The sequence below is a fragment of the Anabrus simplex genome, chromosome 2, assembly GCF_040414725.1.
Source record: "Anabrus simplex isolate iqAnaSimp1 chromosome 2, ASM4041472v1, whole genome shotgun sequence".
In the NCBI taxonomy this organism is placed as follows: Eukaryota; Metazoa; Arthropoda; class Insecta; order Orthoptera; family Tettigoniidae; genus Anabrus; species Anabrus simplex.
Genome location: NC_090266.1, coordinates 825,139,961 through 825,162,923, shown reverse-complemented (window position 1 = coordinate 825,162,923; position 22,963 = coordinate 825,139,961). Strand labels below are relative to the sequence as shown.

Here is a 22,963-nt window from a genome sequence, read left to right as displayed (position 1 = left end):
TCTGTACACCTGTAGTAAATAATATATCACAATTATATATCGTTTTTGAATCCACTATTTCCCAAAACAAGCTGATAGCTACGTGACCCAAAACGCACAGCCACTTGCTCGGTTTTATGCACTGTTCCTTTTTTTTTTTTTTTTTTTTTTTGCTAGTTGCTTTACGTCGCACCGCCACAGATAGGTCTTATGGCGACGATGGGACAGGAAAGGGCTAGGAGTGGGAAGGAAGCGGCTGTGGCCTTAATTAAGGTACAGCCCCAGCATTTGCCTGGTGTGAAAATGGGAAACCAGGGAAAACCATTTCAGGGCTGCCGACAGTGGGGTTCGAACCTACTATCTCCCGAATACTTAGGTGACTGCAGCTATCGAGCTTGGTGCACTGTTCTTCAAAGGTACTACAGTACTGAATGGAAATGCCCATACACCTATAATTGTAAATATTTTCAGTTTAAACTAAAGAATTGGGATGTTTCTAAACTCACATGTTCCCACTTGTTGTTTAGTAGTAGTGTACAGTAAACCTTCACTATTTCGGACTTTACTAATTTGGAATTTATGATAATTCCGACTGTATGTCGTTGCGTAATAAAATATTGCAATACAGTACTGGGCTTTGTATTTGCACGAAGGTGGGAGGAGGGGAAACAATGGTAACAGTAAGAGTAATACAACAAAATTGAAACTGTCAAACATTATTGGATATTTCGTCATTTTCTCAGTTTTATTTACATTAATTTCTACTACCAAAAGTATTATCTTCAGTAAAGGAGATGTGACAACAAATGATAGAACAACAGTGCAAGAAATAATCTCAGCCCAAAATAATCAATCAGTCACTACTGATCTGCATATGGGGCAGTCACCCATGTGGCAGATTCCCTATCTGTTGTTTTCCTAGCTTTTTCTTAAATGATTTCAGAGAAACTGGAAATTTATTGAACATCACCCTTGGTAAGTTATTCCAATCCCAAACTCCCCTTCCTATAAACGAATAATTGCCCCAATTTGCCCTCTTGAATTCCAACTTTACCTTCATATTGTGATCTTTCTTACTTTAAACGACACCACTCAAACTTAAGTTTAATCTTTAAGCCATTATCAGCAGGTATTGGTATTGGTGATAACATTGCAGTAGCTTCAATATGAGGCTTTGGTACATCTTTGGCTCATGTGGACTATAGCTGTTTAGATTCAGAAGACATCAGCCTATAACTGGTTAAGTACCATTCTAAATGTAGCCTAAGAAGTTCCAATAGGGCTTTTCACTCTTATGACATGTGCGAAGAGTAATGTATTACCAAGCCTATTTATTGCGCTTTTGAATGTAACTTAATTTGGCTACTCCTACTGTACTGTGATAACATTAGTTGCTTTTATATTAAATATTTTATACTATGCATTATTTCTAATAATCCGTAGGTTTCATTTAACTGTTCATACGTTGTATATATTGTTATTTGTAAGATATTTTCAGGATAGTTTGTACTGTGATTTCAGAAATAATTTCCGCTCTTCGTCATACTTTAAAAATATCCTGCAATGCTTAACACATTGGAGACCATGTCTTAGGTGGCATATGGGCAGGCAGTCCGCCATATTTTGAAGGTTTTTACAAAATTGTAGAAATTAGTAGGTAGGTTGCAATTGTAACACATTTATATCATCAAAAAATTAAAAGTGTGTATTCTACAGATTAAAAAGTTGCTTTAATATCTATTGAATACTTTTTACATTACATAATTTCCACAGTATGCCTTTTGCAACAACAAAATCTTACACATAATGAGCCTGAGTGTGGAATACTTTGAAGCATTCAGGGACACAAAGTGTTACAGAACATATTGGACACAACGAGCATATCTCTTTTCTTTCCCATTTTCTGCTTTTCCTTCATCTGCACAGACTTTGGAAGTGCGTCCAAATCACCAGAAGTACCCGACAAATGTGAATCTTTCCCTGCCTTTGAACTATCGTTGCTTGCATCACTTCTGTCTAAAATAAAGAAAACTACATTTCTAAATTATGTCATATCCTACGAATATGACAGGCTGGGGACTGGAAAGGGTTCTAAAATGCACTAGAGCTCTACAATGATAACACCAACACCGGGCGAGTTGGTCGTGCGGTTAGGAGCTCGCAGCTGTGAGCCCGCATCCGGGAGATAGTGGGTTCGAACCCCACTGTCAGCAGCCCTGAAGATGGTTTTCCATGGTTTCCTATTTTCACTCCAGGCAAATGCTGGGGCTGTACCTTAATTAAGGCCACGGCAGCTTCCTTCCCATTCCCAAGCCTTCCCTGTCCCATCGTCGCCATAAGACCTACCTGTGTCGGTGCGACGTGAAACAACTAGCAAAAAAAAAAAATTACAGTGGCTTGATACCGAATTAGCTATATTGAAATAGTATTGAATGCACTGTACATTAATTTACAAATATACTGTATACAATTTTATATAATAGGTAAGATTCGTCTTGCTTCTAGGGAACTTCCTAATCTATACACATTAGAGCTACTTAAGAAATCTTTGGTTCCCTATCTGTAATTTGGTTATTATTAGTTGATACTTATCTTCCTGGATGAAGCTGCCTTCCACGACGTCTTCTTTCTTCAAGTTAGGTGATCACTCACTCACTCGACCACTCACTAGCCTCAGTTATTTGCCTTCGTTGTTACCCAAGAGGATGAATTTCTGTTACCTCTACTTGCTAATGTCTGTATGACTCCCTTGGTGTTGGACTCGGTAGATGTACTGAATCTAATTCTTCCGTGGTAACCTCTTCCCAACTGTCCGATCAATATCAGTAAAGTTCTTGTCTCCGCTCAGGTCTATGATGTGAGTACTCTGTGCCTCTGACGTGAGTTTCCCCTTGAACGACTTCCGTAAAGATTAGTGACAACTTGGTGGGCTACTCCAGAGACCTTCACTCATCTTTTAGAAGGAACAACCAATGTCCTTTACAGTCACTTCCCTTAATTAAATGTCTTTATATTGCAGTTAGAAGATTATGAGGATCGGGTCCTTGCCTCAAATACTTATATTGTTCCTTGGTCGCCTGTTGCTACCTGAAAGGCTTAACTAATCCGCTCAAGTGTTTTCTCGACCTTATACTCTATCATCCAAGTGTAGATGATTTCCCGGCAAACTGACTAGGAATACTTGTTAACAGTGACTGGTACTTCTGACTTCAAGCTCTTACTTGAACACTGTCTCGCAACCTGACTGGCTTACTGTCCTACTGGACTTCCCTGCTCTCGACTTCTGTTTCCAACTCTGCTCCCAACTTCCCACTCCCAACTAACTAACTAATCTTTTTGGTCCCTCCTTAAGTCACCTTTGGTGTTCTCGAAACTACCGTGTCCTGTCGACTTCGTACTCCTCGTGATTCCGATTTGTCGTTCTCCTATTGGTCAGTAATATACCTTCCTTGGTGAAGTTATATCTCTTAATTGTTTCTAGAAGCCTGAGAAGCTGAAATTTTCCTTTCTACGTGCGTTCTCTAAGCCTCACTCCGTTGCTCTTTTGACCGTGTACACATCCTGATAAGGAAGTCACAAACATCCTGTGTATACTTAAATATTTCACTATGCCTGGTTGGTTTCAAATTTTTCAGAACTTCATCATCTTACATTTCCTATATGTATCTTAAATTTATTTCTCTATATAATTATTTTACTCCAACACTTTTAATCCCTTGTCATATACTTAGATTGCATTTTTTTTCTTGATTGTATGACATTTTACCCTACTCTTTGTACTGGGAGGTCACGGTTCGATTGTAGATTGGACCGTTTGCTCCATCATGTACAGACTGCGGGCGGCACCGTGTCAGCGACACGACATCTCCCCCCCTCGGAAAAGAAGTGTTTGCGTCCACTTGACACAGGCACTTCTCACCACTTTCCTTCTTGTTGTGACACCACTCTTTCATTTGTTACTCAATTTATGTCTACTAGCATGAGATTTCTATTCTCTAAATTTTATGTTCAGGTTACTTCTAGACTCGGGTATGTGACTTCGTACAACAGGATGTTTGCACTTGCTCTAAGGTGTCATCTTCACTTGCTACTTCACGAAAACTGACGCGACCTGTTACTTGTCGTGTCGTGTCAAAATGCACTACTAAGTCATCATCTGAACTGTTAGCTTTAACTTTGCTTTAGTTAATAATCTTTTGTTTGAATCATATTTTTGTGCAACGTCCAGAGGTTGCATACTTTTTGTATGTAGGACCTAGGAAACACGGGCAACATATGCAACAAGTCAGAATTGCTAGTAGCACAGTTATTGCTACAACTGTCCAGACAATGATTTTGTATATATTAAAATGTGTATATAGCTGGTTAAACTTAAATTCCTTCTCTTTTTCTATAACAAGGTTTTCAACATCATCTACTTTTTTTACTCGTATATTTAAGGTCACTTTCATGGGTAAGGATATTATGTAAGGGAGTTTCTTTTAAGTTTAAATCTAATAGTTTGAAGTTTACATTCAAATGCTCACAACATTCATATTGCAGAAAAATATCAGGATAACATCTTTTCTATTGGTAGTATTTACCTTAGATGAAGATTTCAATTTTATGTTTGGCCCATAGGCAGTGCAAGTTTCGTAAAACGTAAGAATACCTACTCCTTTTAATGTTAATTCACTTGTTTCCTGACAAACCACCGTTAATTTGGTTGGTTCTGATGCTACATACAAATATTTATTTATATTAATTGTCATCCACAATGATTGTTGAACTTGCACTAGGCTATATCTTTAAGACAGTTTGGTGGTATTGAGTTGGTACCAGTTGGCAATGTTAAAATACAATCCTCTCCATGAGTAATTTTTAAGGGAAATTCTAATGGACATACAACATACACTTTTATTGTCGGTGATTGCTTTATATTTGAGCATTTGGTCTTTAGTTAAATAAGCATACAGTTGTTGTTCTTCACTTATTAGAATGAATTCTGCTGTGGGTCTTATAATTACAAATTGATGGTTTTCACTTGCTATTGGAGCCGACAAAGGAAAAATTTTGTACACCTTAAAATTCTTTTCGTCACTGAGAGGAGTGGCAGCTACGTACACTAAAACATCTTGGTTGATGAAAGCCTGTAACTTGGCTATCTTATAAATTAAATATTTGTGAATTGTGCCCAATTTAAATGGTAGGGTCATCTTTTGGGGAAATTGTCCTAGTGCCCTTTTATAAGCTTTACTTATTTCTGCAGGGCTTAAAATTTGTACATGAAGATTATTCCTATCTGAGCATATGTAAGGGCTAAGGTTATTACATTATATTGTTCATGTATATGGACTAATAGGTCCTCAATTTCTAATAAATGTTGATTAATACTAATTTCTAGACTGAGCTGGGTGTTTGCTTGTTCTAATTGTTCCATTTCATTTTTAATAAGGTTTTTAGTTTGCTCAAGATTTTGACTAAGTTTCAACTCATTTCTAGTGACATCATATTGTGTACTGTTTATGGATTGCAGTGTTGAACGGACTACTACCATTTGTTCTTTCGCAATTCAAAGCATCCAAATTTGCTCTTTTCCTAATTCAGATATTTTATACTGGTAGAAGTCTGCATCATTTTGGTCCATTGTGCAAAATAGTGATTTAGATAGTGTACACGTAAAGTTGAAGAGACCTCTCTTGGTTCTCTGATTCTGTTCTTTAGAGAATTGTTTAATTATATTTTTAAGATCTTGGACCTTTTGTAATCTAATTGACTTTAGTTGGGTTTTGTGTTGACAAGTATAATTTAATGCTTGCGGTAACCGATAGCATAAAGCTTGTGTTTTCTGAATATTCTTTTGAATGACTGTGAGTGCTGTGTTGAGTCTTGTTAGATTTACATATGTGACTAATTTCCATTCTGTGGTGGTAAGCTGTACTATGCCGTGATCCTTGAAATAAACTCTGGGGGTATTTTTGTAGGGAGTGATTTGAAAGTCTATTGTATTTACTGTAACTAGGCGGTATATTACAATCAATAAGATGATAGTTAGGAAGTGGGCTGCCTTCAATGCTGGCTTTGCCATCTTGTCCCGCAAGAATAACGTGCAAGAAAGAGAGAATTTTTCACTCTAGCTGCTGTGTTAGTGCGTGGTACAATGTATATAGTGCTCCTTGTCTGTTGGGTTGGATAGCTGTGTGAAGACACGTTGCACTACGAAATTGACTTTCCATATTTCATCACAACAGTGTCCGATATAGGACTTGGGGTATTGTTTTAAGTGTTAAATCGTTATATGAACTAGGGTGGATAACTCTATAAGGTGTTAACTTTCGACCCAGGAATAGCTCACCTGATATTCAACATCCTTGAAAGGAGATGGACGTTCCAGGCTCAGAGGTAAAGCTGCCGTAATTTAAGTATCAGAATGCTACCTTATAGGTTGTACAATATGAATTTATTCTACAATTTTATCCTAATTATCCATAGGTGGGTGAACTTAGGTCGGCTGAGCCCAAGAGAAAAGATTGTAGGCAACAGAAACGTTTTCATTTTTGGTTGTTCAGCTCTGAGACCATATGGTTTCGTGAAGGTACAACATTGTCCTTCGATGAAGTAATCAGGTTTCTCAACCATCAGCTTTATGCAGTTTATTACGTGTTTGGGGTAGTAATTCTTTTATAAGTGCAATTGGTTATGAATTTATGATGAAACTGTATTGGCCAGGTTATGTGAAATGTTGATTCATCTTGCCCTTCTCATGAGAGCTACGGGCGAGGTATATTACGACTTTACTGTACAGGTTATTTGTGGGAACCGGACGTGGTTTGTTTGTGTTCATGACTGGTATGTGTGCCTACCTGCGATGTTTGAGAGAGAGCATAAATCTTCAACTGCAAGGATAGCGATTTCATGCTCACTTATTGGTTCGCTAGTGATAGCGTTTGTTACTATTCGATCAGATTGATCCGAATGTAAGTGTATTCTATCCGTGGAAATTTCAGCCATGTAGGGCATTTTCCATTTCATCTCCTTCTTATGGAGGTACCGTGTTTAATGTGGGTGGCCTGGTTTGGCAAGCTCATGCAGTATACTGCCTTGTGCCATCTTATCTTACTCTCGCTTGTTTGCTAACACAGCTGTAGTCTCGACTTATCTCTCATTCATGCTTATCTATAAAGGTCATTCATTCGGGGGGTGTAATGTTTTCACCTGAATTATCTATTACGAGTTATTACATAGTATGTATTACAAGATATTACATATTCTTGTACAGGGTGTTCACTAATGTTGTGTTTCCAAAAGGTGGTGAGTTCTTCTGGAGTTGAATTGTAACATGTTTAGTTATTGTGAAGTTGAGTTGTCTGCTCGGGTTATGGGGCTTACATAATTAGGATGTAATTACGCCTGGTTGCGAGAATATTATGTCATGTCCTCGTTTCCCATGACCTTCTAATGACAGGTACCGTCCAGTCACGCGCAATGCGCTCGCGTACCAATGTTTTAGGCTCTTTTGTTTTTAGGTTAACATTTCTATACTCCCCATAAAATTTTGCATGAGGCTTGGCTGAGTATTTCAATTTACTACACCAGAAGTCTTCGATAGGTCAAAAAAATCATTGGGGTAGATGGGGGTGTGATCTACCGTGGTCGAAATAAGAGCCATGGATTTGCTACTATGTGATTTAACTTATGTGTAATTTTAATCTGTTTTTATGAACTTTGATAAGTTTACCCTTATTGTTGATTCTTAGTAGACAGTTTACACCTTCTACCTTCTCCACTACTTTTGGACCTTGATATGGCTGAGAAAATTTAGAACTACGACCTCGTAATGTTTCATCTCTAAGGAGCACCTTGTCTCCTACCTGAAAGGATATTTCATGTTGTGTTTGGTCATATTTTTCCTTTCCCTTTTGTTTACTACTTATGAGAGTTTTTCTAGCTATTTCATGGTTTCTTGTTGCCTGTGTATTAACTCTTCGATCACATTATGATATTCATTGTAGGTGGTCTCTGGTTTTCGTTGTAATATACCAGGGATATTCGCCTTTTGCACAAATATTAGCTCATTAGGTGTAAACCCTCTGTTGGTATGAGGAGTAGTATTGTACACAAATGTGACAGTGGGGAGATATTTATCCCAATCATTCTGCATTGTACATATATAATGTCTAAGATACTCTACTAGCGTGCGATGTGCTCGCTCTATACTGCCGTTAGACTGTGGGTGAAAAGCAGTCGTGTGCACCTTTTCTATCTTCAAAATTCTACACAATTTCTTAAAGGTTTGTCTCATACAATTACTACCCATGTCTGTTAATACGGTATTGGGGGTCCCATAAATACTAACCACTTTCATTACTAATGCTTTCGCTATAGTGTCAGCCTCTTGATTAGGAATTGGGCTGGCTATCAGATACTTAGATAATTGATCCTGACATGTGAGGATAAAACGATTGTTACTGGAAGTGGTCCGACCACGTCCATTGCTACTTTCTCAAAAACAGTACCCGGTGTGTCTGTTATTGTCATAGGTGCTTTAACAGCTGGATCTACTATTTTGTTCTTTTGGCAGGATGGGCAAGAATGAATAAACACAAATGGAAATGTCCAAATAGGGGCAAAAACAAAGTGATAACAGTCCTCCAGGGTGGATATTTTTCACAGTTGGAGAGCTTTAGTATGGTGTATGTCCTCCATGAGCATTTATCAGAGCTTGGCACCTATGTGGCATGCTCCGTATAAGTTGACGGAGGTCACCTTGCAGTATCAGGTCCTTTTCTTCAATGAGAGCCTGTTCGAGGTCTCGGAGAGTCCATGGAGGAACAGGACACCCAGGAACACTTCTGTCAAGTCTTTCCCACACATGCCCGATGGGATTAAGTTCGGGACTCACTGCTGGCCATTCCATCTCCTGAATGTCCAGTTCTTGCAAGACAGCTCTGGTAATGCACGCTACATGAGCCCTGGCATTGTCGTGCATGAGTACGAATTCAGGGCTAACACCGTATGCAGCAACCAACACATGCTGTAGCAGTACCTGCTCGATGTACCCCGCAAAAGTAAGATTAACACGGACGACGACAAGATCCGTACGGCCATCAATACTGATGCAACCCCACACCATCAAGGAACCTTGTCCAAATCACACTAACCACCACGGCGTCTCAGTACACTTTGACGTCAATCACGCTGTGTCTGGGGAAATATGGACTCGTCTGTGAACAATACAGCTCTTCTTTGGTGAAGGTTCCAGTCTACGTGTGTGTGGACAAACAGAAGGTGAGCTGCACGATGTTGGTGTGTTAAACGGGGCACTCGGACAGGACGTCTGGGTCATAAGGACAATTCTGTTAACCTCTTCCTTGCTGTCTGGTCAGATACCGTGACTCCAGTGACCCTCCTGAGGTCTTGTTGCAGTTGTCTGGCAGTTCCTGAACGAGGCCTCAATGCACAGATGGTCAGATATCGTTCATCATGTGGGGTTGTCATGCGTCCATGACCTTGTCCAACCTGCCTTGTGAACTGGCCTGTCTCGTTGTAGCGATTCCACAAGCAGTGAATAACTGATGGAGAGACATTGAGATCCACGGCAACACGACGAAAAGTCCAGCCTTCCTGAATCAAAGTGATGGCCCCTGCGAATTGAACCTTGTTAGGATGTCTCATGTGATGTGCTGGTTTATGTACACCGCGCTCGAATGACCGCAGTAGTCTGTGTACCTCACAACGACAAACGGATGCATCACTGTTCACTTCGTTTTAAGGGGACACCTGACAGATTAAGGCATGGCTACACCTACAGATGGAGTATAACTTCGATTTGACATACCCCAAGTAGCTAAGGTCTCAAAGTATGCTGTACGACCATTGGAACCCCATCTACCAAATAAACGTTCACATACCAGATGTTACAAAACATGTTCCCCTAATTTTTTAGAACTGTGTAATTTATTCTGTAAAAACCACTTAGGATAGCAGTTTCAAATTTTTCAGCAAGGGAAAATACACTACACTTATTGCAAAATGATGCAATGAGATCACCTAATTACACACAGGAAGCCCCCAGTTCGTATTGATACATCAAGAAGCATCCAACATTGTGCAAGTTAATGTTAAATTGCTTGTTCTTAAAGTCAGTCTGAATTGTTGGACCTGATAGGGCTCTTATGTTCTTGGTAAGGCAGAGAACGTAGGACTTCACCCTGAATCCCCCAATTTATTTCATTTCCAGGATCCTTCGGATAAAGATGCGAGGGTAATCCCAAAAGTAAGGTTTCCTATTTTTTATTTTTTTTTTATTTTTAGAAATACAGAACTCTGTTCGTATGGCTGTTGGTCACAATATTGTGAAGTGTGTTTCCCGCTCTCCATATAAACATGCACACGCTGCACTGAGACACTTAGTCTTGGCAGCCGTTGAGAATGGAACTCCCATTGGATGTTACTGCCAAGTGCGAAGTGCGTGCACTATGTCTCACATATTATTACACACCGAGCTCGATAGATGCAATCGCTTAAGTGCGGCCAGTATCCAGTATTCGGGAGATAGGTTCGAACCCCACTGTCGGCAGCCCTGATAATGGTTTTCCGTGGTTTCCCATTTTCACACCAGGCAAATGCTCTGGCTGTACATTAATTAAGGCCACGGCCGCTTCCTTCCCACTCCTAGCACTTTCCTGTCCCATCGTCGCCATAAGACCTATCTGTGTCGGTGCGACGTAAAGCAACTAGCAAAAGAAAAAAAAAAATTCTTACAATAGTTACAAAATTACAAATTACAAAATGAGAATAGTTACTTGTGCGTGCACTATTCGGTTTCTTAACGCAGAAGGTACTGAACCGATTGAAATCCATCACCACTGGTTGGACTGAATTTCACGACAAACAAAGGAGCGGGAGACCGCTGTCAGTTTCTGTCGAGTCAGTCGTGAAGATTGAACAAATCATGCATGAAGATTGGCGGATCACCCTGGATGATCTCTGCACTTTGGTTCCTGAGGTTTTAACTTTTAACGGAAAAGTTGAAATACTGGAGGGTGTGCGCAAGATGGGTGCCACGCATACTGATTGAAGACCACATGCGGCAAGGAGTTGATTCTTCCCGCGCGTTTCTTCAACACTTTGCTGCCGAACAGGACAAGTTTTTGGACTCAATTGTCACAAGTGACGAAACCTGGGCGTTCCACTTTGCGCCTGAGACCAAGCAACAATCATGCCATTGGCGGCATCCCTCTTTGCCAAAGCCGCGGAAATTCAAGCAAACACAGTCTGCTTGTAAAGTCATGGCACCTGTGTTTTATGATCGAAAAGGGGTATTGTTGGTCGACTTTATGCCCGCTGGGACCACAATTAATGCTGACAGGTACTGAGAGACCCTGAAAAAACTCAAGACGAGCAATTCAGAACTGGATAAGAGGAATGTTGAGCAAAGGCGTAAACATTCTCCGTGTCAAGGCTCACCCGCACTTCGCCCGGCAAACTGTTGCTCTCCTGCAACAGTTCCAGTGGAATCCACCCTATAGTCCCGACTTGGCGCCCAGTGACTATCTCTTCCTCCCTAAGTTGAAAGCATTTGGGTGGAAAGCGATTCAGCACCGACGAGGTGAAAGATGAGGTTCACAACTTCCTGAACAGCATGGCGGCGAGCTGGTATGACATGGGCATACAAAAACTTTCACAGAGTCTACAAAAATTGACCAAAATGGTGATTATGTAGAAAAAATCTAATGTTCAAGCTGTAAAATGATGTAAACCATTGTAGGAACAAACAGGTCTGTGTATTTATAAAAAAAATAGGAGACCTTATTTTTGGGATTACCTTCATATTCAGATAGCAAATCTGCCCCTCGGACATACAAATTATAAACTATTTTTTGCCGACTGGGATTGGAAACTAAATTGACATTAGTTGGAATATTACGTAATTACGTAGAGACCTATAGTCTGAAACAGAATGAACTGGCGGATTAAAACTGATAATGAACTCTCTACTGCATGAATTATTCTTCATTTTAATTTGGTGAAGAAAATTTCTATCTTTAATGTTCAACTTACGTTCATTGTTTTAGATATACCACCAATTCTTAACTTGGGCTAATAGCTTTACACTCGTATGTGATGTGGATTGCCATAATGGGGTATATATACAATTTCTCATGATATTACGCTAAGCTTTTAACATTCAAAGACTGAATATTACTGCCTACTGGCCATTGCAAGGCACAAGTAAACTTACACAACCATTGGTCGGTTATGTCTTTGAGGTTGAGCCAGAGGTACTCCTGAAGCCTGTGGTAATGTGATGGGGAGGGCCCACATAAAATAAAATAAACTGTGGTTGGTACGCGTGGATGTTGACAGGGTGGAAGGAGTACCTTTGGTTGTAGGGCTGTTCTGTAAAAAAAAAAAAAACGGGGGGGAGCATATCTTGTATATGTGTTTAGTTGACCGTACAGTTGAAGGTGTGCCATAAAACTATTTCCTGTCCTGTGCAATATACCGTATTTCGATTTGCTTCAGGTTCATCTTCTGTCCCAACTGCTCCCCAAACCATTTTGATTATCATACCTACAACTTCAAAATCACTACCATTGCATTGGTCAACATATTAATTTAATTTGCAATAAATATTGTCTTCAGTCAACTGGTTATGTGCAGCCATGTTGCTGAAATGTGGTTACATTCAGTCAGCTGTCTGTTCTATCAAAGAAAACTTAAAACAAAACACTTTATTTTAGCAATCCGTGCATGTCTGTTGTATCTAGAAAGCATAGGGAATTCTCTTGTTCCAAGAAGTGATATGTTTAGCAGACAGATGGCAGAGGAAGTCAGTTTGAAAGTCGAGTACGCTCTACTACGCAATCCATGGGAGACAATGTGCGGCTCCAGTACGCTTTACTACGCAACCCGCGGGAAAGAGTTAATGCTTCCTACAATAGCATTTCAGGTATTAATACTATGAAGTAATAATATAAGCACTTGTGTATCAATAAAAGTTTGCACAGAACACTACCAAAACACCCCAGCCGATTAAAAAAACTTAAGATATCACATATAAACACACGTGGAGATCATGTAGCCAAAGTCGACTGGAGCGCTGTGTAGCGGAGAATGCTAACCCCATCCGTATTCAATACATGCTATTGATTCTATTCTATTCATTCTGGGTTAGGTATGCTATCAAGTGCCCAGATAGTGCCAGAAGTTATACGACAAAAAGAATAAAAATAAATAACAGGAAAGCTCACTGCATTTGTGGAGATCTACATGTGTGGTGGTAATGCGTTTTATTATCATAATGTTTAATATTGTTCGTTCGTTGCCTCTATTTTTTATTAATGGATAGTGTGTTTCGTTTGATGTCTCTGAAAATCATGAAAGTAGTTAGTGGGGACGTAAAATCAGTATTATTATTATGTGTTAGGTACGTTTGCGAGTAAAACAGTCATTATGATTTGGTGTTTTTATCATGTTTTAAACCTCCTCTCCAAAAATTATGCATATTGGCCCGAGTTGTCTGTCCGTTAGGTCAACAGCCCAGAGGCTGGTTGGATCCTCAAATAGCACCACCAAAGCATATGCGGTTATAAAGAAACCCCAGAAACCAATGGCAGCACCAAAATGAGGCATGAGGTAGTTTGCCATTGCTTTCCTCACTGGTTCAGAAAGTACTATTGCAGCACAACTGACCCTGTGAGCAGCACCTTTCATAACACTCAGATGCACTAGTCGTGCTCTGAATGTCATTACTCAGCACTACCCATACCCCAGCAGCTTCCATATTGTAATGGTCATAGCGTCCGCCATGTCAACTGGCAGTGGGTCCGGCCCGGCACCGTAAAGGCTTATGCTTCAGCTGCGCCAATCACTAGCAGCTAGGCCATCCGACACTCGCTTCCGCTCGCGGTCCATAGCAGAGGAGTATGGAGATGACTCCATGAATAATCTGGAGTGTTCCATCTTGCGATGTTCCTGGATCCATCCAGCATCCGGACAATTCTAGAAGAGCCAGCGCAGGTATATAAGAGAGGAACGACCGGCCTGGAGGGAGTGAGAGTTAGACTGAGTTAGAAGTTGGTGTGGTTCAGTCGTGAGGGACTGCCAGTGTAGTGAAATATGTGAACTGCCGTGATTATCGGACTAGTGTGCTACAGTGCGGACTGTCGGCGAAGGAGAGAACATGTAGGCGTGCGACGCGGGATCTTGTGTGTGAGTGTAAAACTGTGTAGTGTGAGAACAAAAGAGAAACGAAGGGAGAGAGAGTGCGCGAACTGTATAAGTTTGTGTTATGAGCAAAAGTTGTGTGTTGTCTTGTGTTTATTTTATTAACATCTTCGCTCCCATAGAGGAGTATGGTCGTTTGAGCATGCCGTCTTCTGTGGCCCGTAGAGGACTAAAGTTGTTTGGTGCTCCGATATGCTTGTGTTTTCGGAGACCAGAAGAGTTCCACCTAGATGTTTCTTTCTTTTCTGGTAGATTCTTGAGTGCCCTCTTTTCTCGACACTGTACAACCCTCGCTTTGTTCCTTTACTCATTGTTTACAAGCTTAATTTTGCGTTTCTCAGACTGATTGAAATTACAAGTGACGATGGTTATATAGTATAAAAAGCTTCAAACAAGTAAATTTTCTAATAATAAGAGTGATTCCAGAAGAAGAAATGTGTGATATTTAGCACAATAACGATAAGTGATGATGTGATAGCTTTAGATAGCGAAAGCGAGTGTGATTACGTGCGCAGTTAAAGTGCTGGAAGGGTGAATAGTGATCTGGACAGGAACAATGACCAAGTTTCTTTTCTCTCGTCCATTGGCTCCAATATTCATACCTGCCAAGTATTCCAGTTTTTCCATAAAATGTAAGGGTTTTGAGTGTATTTTATGATTGTACATATGATTAGCTTTATTGTACGGATTTTGAATATGCACGCTTGTTTTCGCTTTCTGGAGTCAAATCGGATTTGACTTTCAATAGTAGCTGGTAATATGAGATACAGTGTTGGAAATTTGACTAGTAAATGTGTCGATAATCACATATTGATTATCACCATGCTTTTGTCACCTGTTGACTTCAACTGCTACTTCATTCATTGAGATGTTCCCACACAAGTAGCTGGCTGTAATTTTGAAGAAAAGAAATCAGTGAAAGGTGAATTTATATATAACAACTTTAGTAATCGCGTCTTGCTTCGTAGCAGCTGAAAGGCTTTGTTTGTATGTGGGTGTGAGTAACATTGGCGGTATTTCTGAAACTCGTGAAATAGTGTAACAAATTTGTAAGCAGATTAATATTTTTGGTGATGTTTAATGAGATTAACTAAGAAACAATATTATCAACCTTTTGGGGGGAGGCATATTCTGCTGAATTTTCTTGTTTTATACGATCATGTAAAGGCGAAACATTCACATTCTGTTTCATGTGCTCATGTGATATTAATGTTTCTCACGGCGGAAGAACAGAATTAGTAAATCATATTAAATCTGTTAAACATGTCTCCAATACAAAATTTAAGGATGGCAGTCAGAAAATTGTTTCCTTTTTTACCTCTTCAGGAGCCAACCTTAATATAGTAAGAGCACAAAATAAAGCTATAATTTACACAGATGACTCGTGGGTAAATACCGGGCAGACACTGACAAAAGAATGGAAGGATATGACAGTGAAAAGGGCACGGCAGGCCGCCATTGAAGGGGTGAGTCGAGGACTGTGATTTGCCTTAGTCCACGCGGGTAATGAACATGATTTTGTTCCAAATGCTGAACTAACCTTTTTATACCATAAAAACATAAGACAATTGGGCAAATTACGTGAACGAAGTAAAGAAAAATGAAAGAGATTTGTGGAAAGCAGACGAATTAAAGGACAATGTCGACGATGAAATGTTTTTAATACGACTTTCTTCATCGTCCGGATCATCCTCAAGTTCATCTCCCGAACCCCGTTCATCCAAAGCGGGAACATCAGCCCTTGCAGAAATGATAGAAGGTGTATGTCCAATGTCTGAGAGCAATGCCAGTGATTAAGGTATGTTGTATTCATTTTACAATCCTACAAATATTAATTATGAATGAATGAACTTAAAATTACAAAATCACAAACGAAAAATGTGGAACTGTGATGCACTGTTTGAGTCACACTCGAGCGTGATCTTCACGAGTCGATTTGGCAACAGTGTGCTCCTTCTATGCTGTACTGCAATTTAAGGTTGGAACGCACTATAGGATATCTTATGATAAATAAACCCTAGCTGGGCACTTTTAATAAAGGTAATAGGTTTCATAAACATCCTCTCTGCTCCAAGTATTTCTGATACCGATGCAGTCTTCTTAATGAGATACCTCATGTGCAGAGTTATGACAGGAAAGAACAGCAGTTGTAAAATTTCCTTTTTGCCAGTGGGAGACACGAAATTTCAACCTGATGTGTATTTTGGTTGTTTCAAGAGAGCATTCCGGAAAAATGAAAGCGAAGTTTTTGAAGATGTTATTAATGTCGGCCGTAAAAGTTGTCAGGTTTCTAGCTCTATTATTCCTGTCTGTTGGCACCGAATCCGGAAATGTAACAATTCCTACTTATGACTGGCAGAACAAGTTCCATGCTGGAATGAAAAACATTCCACAAATTGCCCAGATACATCACTTTGTGTATATGCAAGAGCACCCTGGTGTAGCGTTGACAAAGAAATCCATAGTTTCTGATGAAGTACCCTATACCATCTTTCCAGAAGATCCACCGCCTGATTTCAGTGACCTTCCGCAAGTCATCAAGGACTTAGCATCAATAGACAGATGTATCTCCATGAAAAAATTAAACCCTTTGTATCAGAAGATAATAAAGATGTACTATGTCCTGCTGTAACATCTTTCCCTGCTCCAACACCGCCACCAACCACCTCAAGTGAAAAATCTTACAGAGCCGGCTTCTGTTTCTCCTCCTCTGCCAATAATTACACCTTCTTCTTCTTCTTCTTCTTCTTCAAAAAGTGTAACGCCTAAAGAAACAAGTAAGGCTCAGAAGAGAAAACCACCAACTCCAAGCAAAATTCTCCCCAGAGAGGAGGTCTCGACCCACCTGCAGCTACTGTGGAGAGGTGGTGTAGTAGTTCCTAACTCCTTTAGTAAATTTAAAAGACATACTAATCTGCATTTAAATTGAAAATTATGAAAATTAATATTCATTAAATAAAATACACAATCGTCGGACCTTGTACTCGCACTTAGATCTTACCTGCTTACTTACACATACGTTATTTGAAGGGTGCCAGCTACAACTCAATGCAGCAATAATAGAATGAGAATCTTGAATATCTCTAGGGTGTGGGGTAATAAGCTTACTTTTGACAACATACCATATAAGTTCTGGGAAAAGAAGATTGGCGTTCGGTTTCCCCATTTAATTTGAGGTTGTATGATTCTACTCTAAAAATGAAACAAAAATTTAATTTGATAGAACAAAATATATATTCTTGAAATAATAGAAAAAATGGTAAGTCTTGCTGCAATAAGACAGATGAGCATATGAAAATTATGACATTGCTACTGAAAGAAACTAGGCATGAATTTGAATTCTTCTTAACCGGACATTTAACAGTTATACACGAAATATATACCTCAGTGGTTCACTTGACTGTACCTTCAACACTTTGAGTGTAATTACGACGTATTCCTTTGATCTGGTATTTACTGTAGATGTGTCAAGCCTAATTTGGTGATGTTTTTTTTTTTTTTTTTTTTTTTTTTTTTTTTTTTTTTTTTTGCTAGGGGCTTTACGTCGCACTGACACAGATAGGTCTTATGGCGACGATGGGATAGGAAAGGCCTAGGAGTTGGAAGGAAGCGGCCGTGGCCTTAATTAGGATACAGCCCCAGCATTTGCCTGGTGTGAAAATGGGAAACCACGGAAAACCATTTTCAGGGCTGCCGATAGTGGGATTCGAACCTACTATCTCCCGGATGCAAGCTCACAGCCGCGCGCCTCTACGCGCACGGCCAACTCGCCCGGTATTTGGTGATGTATCCATGTGACTGCTTCTTCTGCATCCTCATGACTACTTGGTAAGTCAATCCTTCTATGACTTCGTGGTAAGCCTTCCCGTCTGTATCTTCAACTAAGAGACCGACCAGCTATGGTCTCACTCTCTCAATGACCAAAGACTAATGGCTCACTGAGTCTTCTCCATCTTGTTCACTTTCCGACCAACTGTGGCCTCTGCTTCCAATTGAATAATGACTGATGCTGCAATATGCAGCCACCTTTTATAGACGTTGGTTGACACACCTACGCAATCTCCAGAAATAACTATGATCTACTCCCATCTCACGACAAATATTACATACAATGGTGAAATTGCACGGGGCGGCCTGGGTTACTCAAAGAAACTGAGCTCATCGCTAAATACGCACGATGACGTAGCAATGACTTGGCAGTATCGCCAGCAGTATTGCACAATGTAGCAATGTCACATCCACGTCTGATATACAGCAACACTTACTGTACATGTCTTTAGTGTTAATCTACACACACGTATATATGCATACATTTAACTACAATCACACAAGCAACAAGCATTGCAGAATTGAATTGAATAATAATTATAATACAATAATAGTGATCTCACAGATAAAATAATACAGACACAATAATAATGATAGAATAATAGTAATATCACAGATATAATAATAATAATAATAATACAGATATCATCTTGTAACAGGATTTGACCCGTTACAGTAGGACATCGGGTCCAAACGGTGAAAGGGCATATAATATGCCCAAAATGCAGGCTTCAGCATGAATAACTGATATCCCTGCATTTTGGGCATATTGTATGCCTTTTCACCATTTGGTCCCGATGTCCTACCTCTCCACAGTAGCTGCAGGTGGGTCGAGACCTCTTCTTTGGGGAGAATTTTCTTGGAGTTGGTGGTTTTCTCTTCTAAGCCATACTTGGTTTTTTTTTTGGTGTTACCCTTTTTGAAGGCTGGCTGTCATCAACGATCATTGAGGTATGTGATAATTTTTGTAAAGTGCAGTAGTGTTGCAATTAGTTGTCTTCAGTGACCTTCTGCAAGTCATAAAACCTCGGAGACTTGGCATCGATAGATAGATCTCCACGAAAAAATTAGACAGTAAATAATATCTGTTGGTAATTTCTGTTTAAAAAGATTTCTCTGTCAGAATACTGGTAAACATGAAAATTTAAATGCCAGCGTAACTTCCAAATAGTTTAATACTTACTTGTGTTACAAGGTAACCAAATTTTTAAACAGCTCTACTGAAAAGTTATGAAATCTTATGTTCTAACATTACATGCTAATTGAAGGCCTTAATTTCTTTCGGAGGCATTCAATTCAGTTATATGTTATTAGTTACATATGGAACACGACAGTACCTTTATCTCAATACCCGACGTGTGGTCCCTTTTCATATGCATGCACACAATTATAAGTACTTCATATTGAACAGTTTAATAATGAACATACATCTGTTTCTTCTGTCGCAACTAATGTTTGTAAAGAGTGTGGTATCTGTTACCCATGCCGTACCTATAAGCTGCCACGACTTCTCGTCAGACGCATAATATCTGGATCTGCACTTACAGTTTGTTACCTATTATTAGATCAGAAAATTGAATTTGGTGCCATCCGGTCTTTTAGAGTTATTGCTGTGACAAGCAGATAAGGTTAATTATGTTACTTGTGTCTTCATACTGAGAGTTGTATTTTTATGCGATTCTGTGGGTTGCTGTTGAAAATATCTGAGAGTTTATCATTAATAAAAAAAAATAAAAAGAGAGAGAGGGAATGCAATTAATGCAGCAGTTCATCTTGAAATGCATGGAATGAAGGTGGTGCAGAGTCTTTCAGAGAGGACATTTTAATCTGAATTAATTTTATGTTATCTTTGTAGGGAGTGCTGCCAAATCCCAGGATGAGACCAGTTCATCTGCGAGAAAAGCAAAACCCGGCCTGGCGATTTACCGTCCTGGTAGTGGTCCTTTGAGAAGGACTAACCCAGTTGTTGACAGAAGAAATGATGAAGGTGATAAGTGCTCGTCGTCCAGTGATAAAGATTCATCTGCATCATACGGTGGAGAGAGGAATCGACCATCGTCAAAACACCGGAACAAGAAACCCCAACAGGCGTTTTACATGCCTAAACCCCTTGCAGATCGACTAAAGAGAAAGTCGTTATCTCAAGCTGACCTGAATAAAACACAGTCTTCTGATAGTCATCGGTCTATTCGACAAGGCTCTGAGCCACGTATCATACCATCAGGACATCCACTTGACCGCATACCTATGCTAGACATAAATGATCGTAGGATAAGGGACTCAAGAAGTGTCGAACCTAATTCACTGCAATGCAATGACTCCAATTTGACAGAAAATAGGTCACCAATAAACAGAAATCATTCTGTTCTGGAAAAGTCATCATTATCTACTACTGGTGCTAGGCCTGAGGAACATGCAAGCTCTACTCCCACACAGGCTGTTGACGAGTGGGATGGTAATACTCTAACATTCGTTGGCAGGTGCCAAGTGAATGTTCAGGCAGACGCAGTGCATTTGCATCAAACTAGTGATATAGCCGTAGGTTTATGTGAGTCCGAACAGACGGAAGGGACACATCCACAAAAGTCAGTCTCACCTTCTGTGAGAGTTCCAGTTAAAGATGAAAACCAAAGGGATGGAGATGATCTTTCCCAGCCATCTACACCAAGTGGAGGGAGAGGGGTATACCACGGTCAGCTTTCAATGGTAAATGGGAGTGGTCGTAGCAGGGGGAGGTTGCTGCCTGGTGATCTTACTGGGGATTACTTACCGGGTGGTTTGAAGGGTCTTTCAGGACTTGAAAGTTCTCCTTCAGCCAGCCATGAAATCCATGCAGATGAATCCCCTGTTATAGCCCGTCCTGACAAGTAAGTATCTCTACTGAATATTAAAAAAACCTTATACAGTAAAATCATTTTCCTTAGGGCTTGATGAATTATGCTGTTATCTTAGGTTTATTGATAATTACCTATATATTGGTTGTTTTATTTATCATGGCAAATATAGGGTTATATCCCCTTTTCTTACACAACAAGTCTTGACCTTGTCAGCTACACTTACAGAATGCAGATACAGTAATAATGATGACGTTTACAATATTAAGAAATAAAAACAGAAATTTGATAGCAAGGATGAAGTGAATTATAATAAAATAATCTAACTGAGTGATATTAAAACTGTCGTCTCATAAATAGTACACATACATATTGTACTTGGGAATATAAAATTAAAGTCAATACAGTAAAACGTCTTTAGTACGAAGCCATTAGGAAGCTTGCTGTTACAGTGAAACTCTGTTTAAAAGTTTTTCAGGGGACCACCAAAAACAGCTTCTTAAACAGGAAATTTCTTAAAAAGGGTAATGCCCGAAAACTTATTCTGTACTTTGACATACATATGAAACACACAGCCAACAGATTTCCTTGTTTGTGAACAATACCGAAATAGGCTGATATATAAGAGCTGCTAAAAGAAAGCCACAATATAAATGCAGTATTAGATTATCATGACATGTATTTTTAGAGATAAAGTAAAATACTGTAATTGAACATACTGTATTATAAAAATTCTTGATAAGAAAAGGGAACATATTATATAAAACCCTGCACAAGAGATAAAAGAAATACTAAGAACATTAAAACGGTAGATGGTGACCGTACATTATATAAATTCCATACTGCATTAGACATTAAATACATTTCCAAACACAAAAGTCTAGGCTCCTACTTGGAAAAGAAATTGTCCAGGGTTGACTGTTTTTAAGGTTTTTACTGCTTTCTTGAACTGTAAACCACCGAGCTGGATAGCTGCAGTCGCTTAAGTGCGGCCGGTATTCGGGAGATAGGAAGTTCGAACCCCACTGTCGGCAGCCTTGAAGATGGCCTTCCGTGATTTCCCGTTTTCACACAAGGCAAATGCTGGGGCTGTACCTTAATTAAGGCCACGACCACTTCCTTCCCATTCCTAGCCCTTTTCTGTCCCATCGTCGCCGTATGACCTGTCTGTGTCGGTGCGACGTCAAACAACTTGCAAAAAAAAAAACTATAATCCTCTCCATTTCCCACATTGCCTTCCATGTGTTCTGAGGCACACTGACTGAACCTTCCATAAACCGCCTCAGTTTTTTACACCCCTCCCCCGACATCTGCTTCAAGTTAACGGCAGCAGACGGGACATGGGCAACTTATTCAGAGATATTCTTAGAATCTATTCATAGGCCTATATTGCCCCTGCATTCCTACTAGTTGTCATGGCCACGGGCGTAGTTTCTGGCTATTTCGCAAGTACCGCATGGACAAGCCGATATTGAGTTTATTTTCCTGCTTTAATCCTCTTCATGCTAAAGGTAATGAAGAAAAGAAAAGCAGGTTCGAAGTTGCAGAAATGTGTGCATGGGAAAGTATTGGGGTATTACGTGCGAGTGATAAAGGCGCAGTAGCAACACGAGCGCATCTAAACGTAAACAGTTTCTTTCCCTGCAAGAATTTTATTTCATGTCTCCTCATCCTTGTGCTACGTTCTAATAATGCGATGTAATAATCACGAGTGACACGATAATACAATGTTTAGCTTGTATAAAGGAAAAAATAAAAATAACTTTCAATTTTATGCCAGCACATGGAATCGCAATGCCTCTGAGTGCGTGTTTCAGGTCCCCTCTCACCAACACCCAGCTGGTTATCAACATTCGTACAACTTCGTAGACAATCAGGATCTTTCGGCTGGCTGTTTGGCGGCTTAATATGTGTCAGCTGGCAAGTCGGCTGTTTCCTGCATAGAGTTGGGATGTTTTTTTGATTCGTAATAGTTTATTCACCTAACTAATAATGGACATGGAAAATCTTATCAGTTTAGTTCCAAAACGTAATTTCCTCTACGACAAGACCCATAAGCATTATTGCAACAACAACGTAAGAGAGAATGTGTGGAAGGAAATAAGCAAGGG

At 39.7% G+C, this 22,963-nt stretch overlaps 1 protein-coding gene across 1 annotated transcript in view; it reads left to right on the top strand.

Moving 5' to 3' along the window:
• The window catches only part of LOC136864483 (telomerase-binding protein EST1A), a 616,383-nt gene that overhangs the window by 32,275 nt on the left and 561,145 nt on the right, over positions 1-22,963 (top strand). The window contains exon 3 of the mRNA XM_067141513.2: positions 19,874-20,885. Within this exon, the coding sequence (XP_066997614.2) occupies positions 19,874-20,885 (1,012 nt within the window). The remainder of the gene's footprint in view (positions 1-19,873; positions 20,886-22,963) is intronic.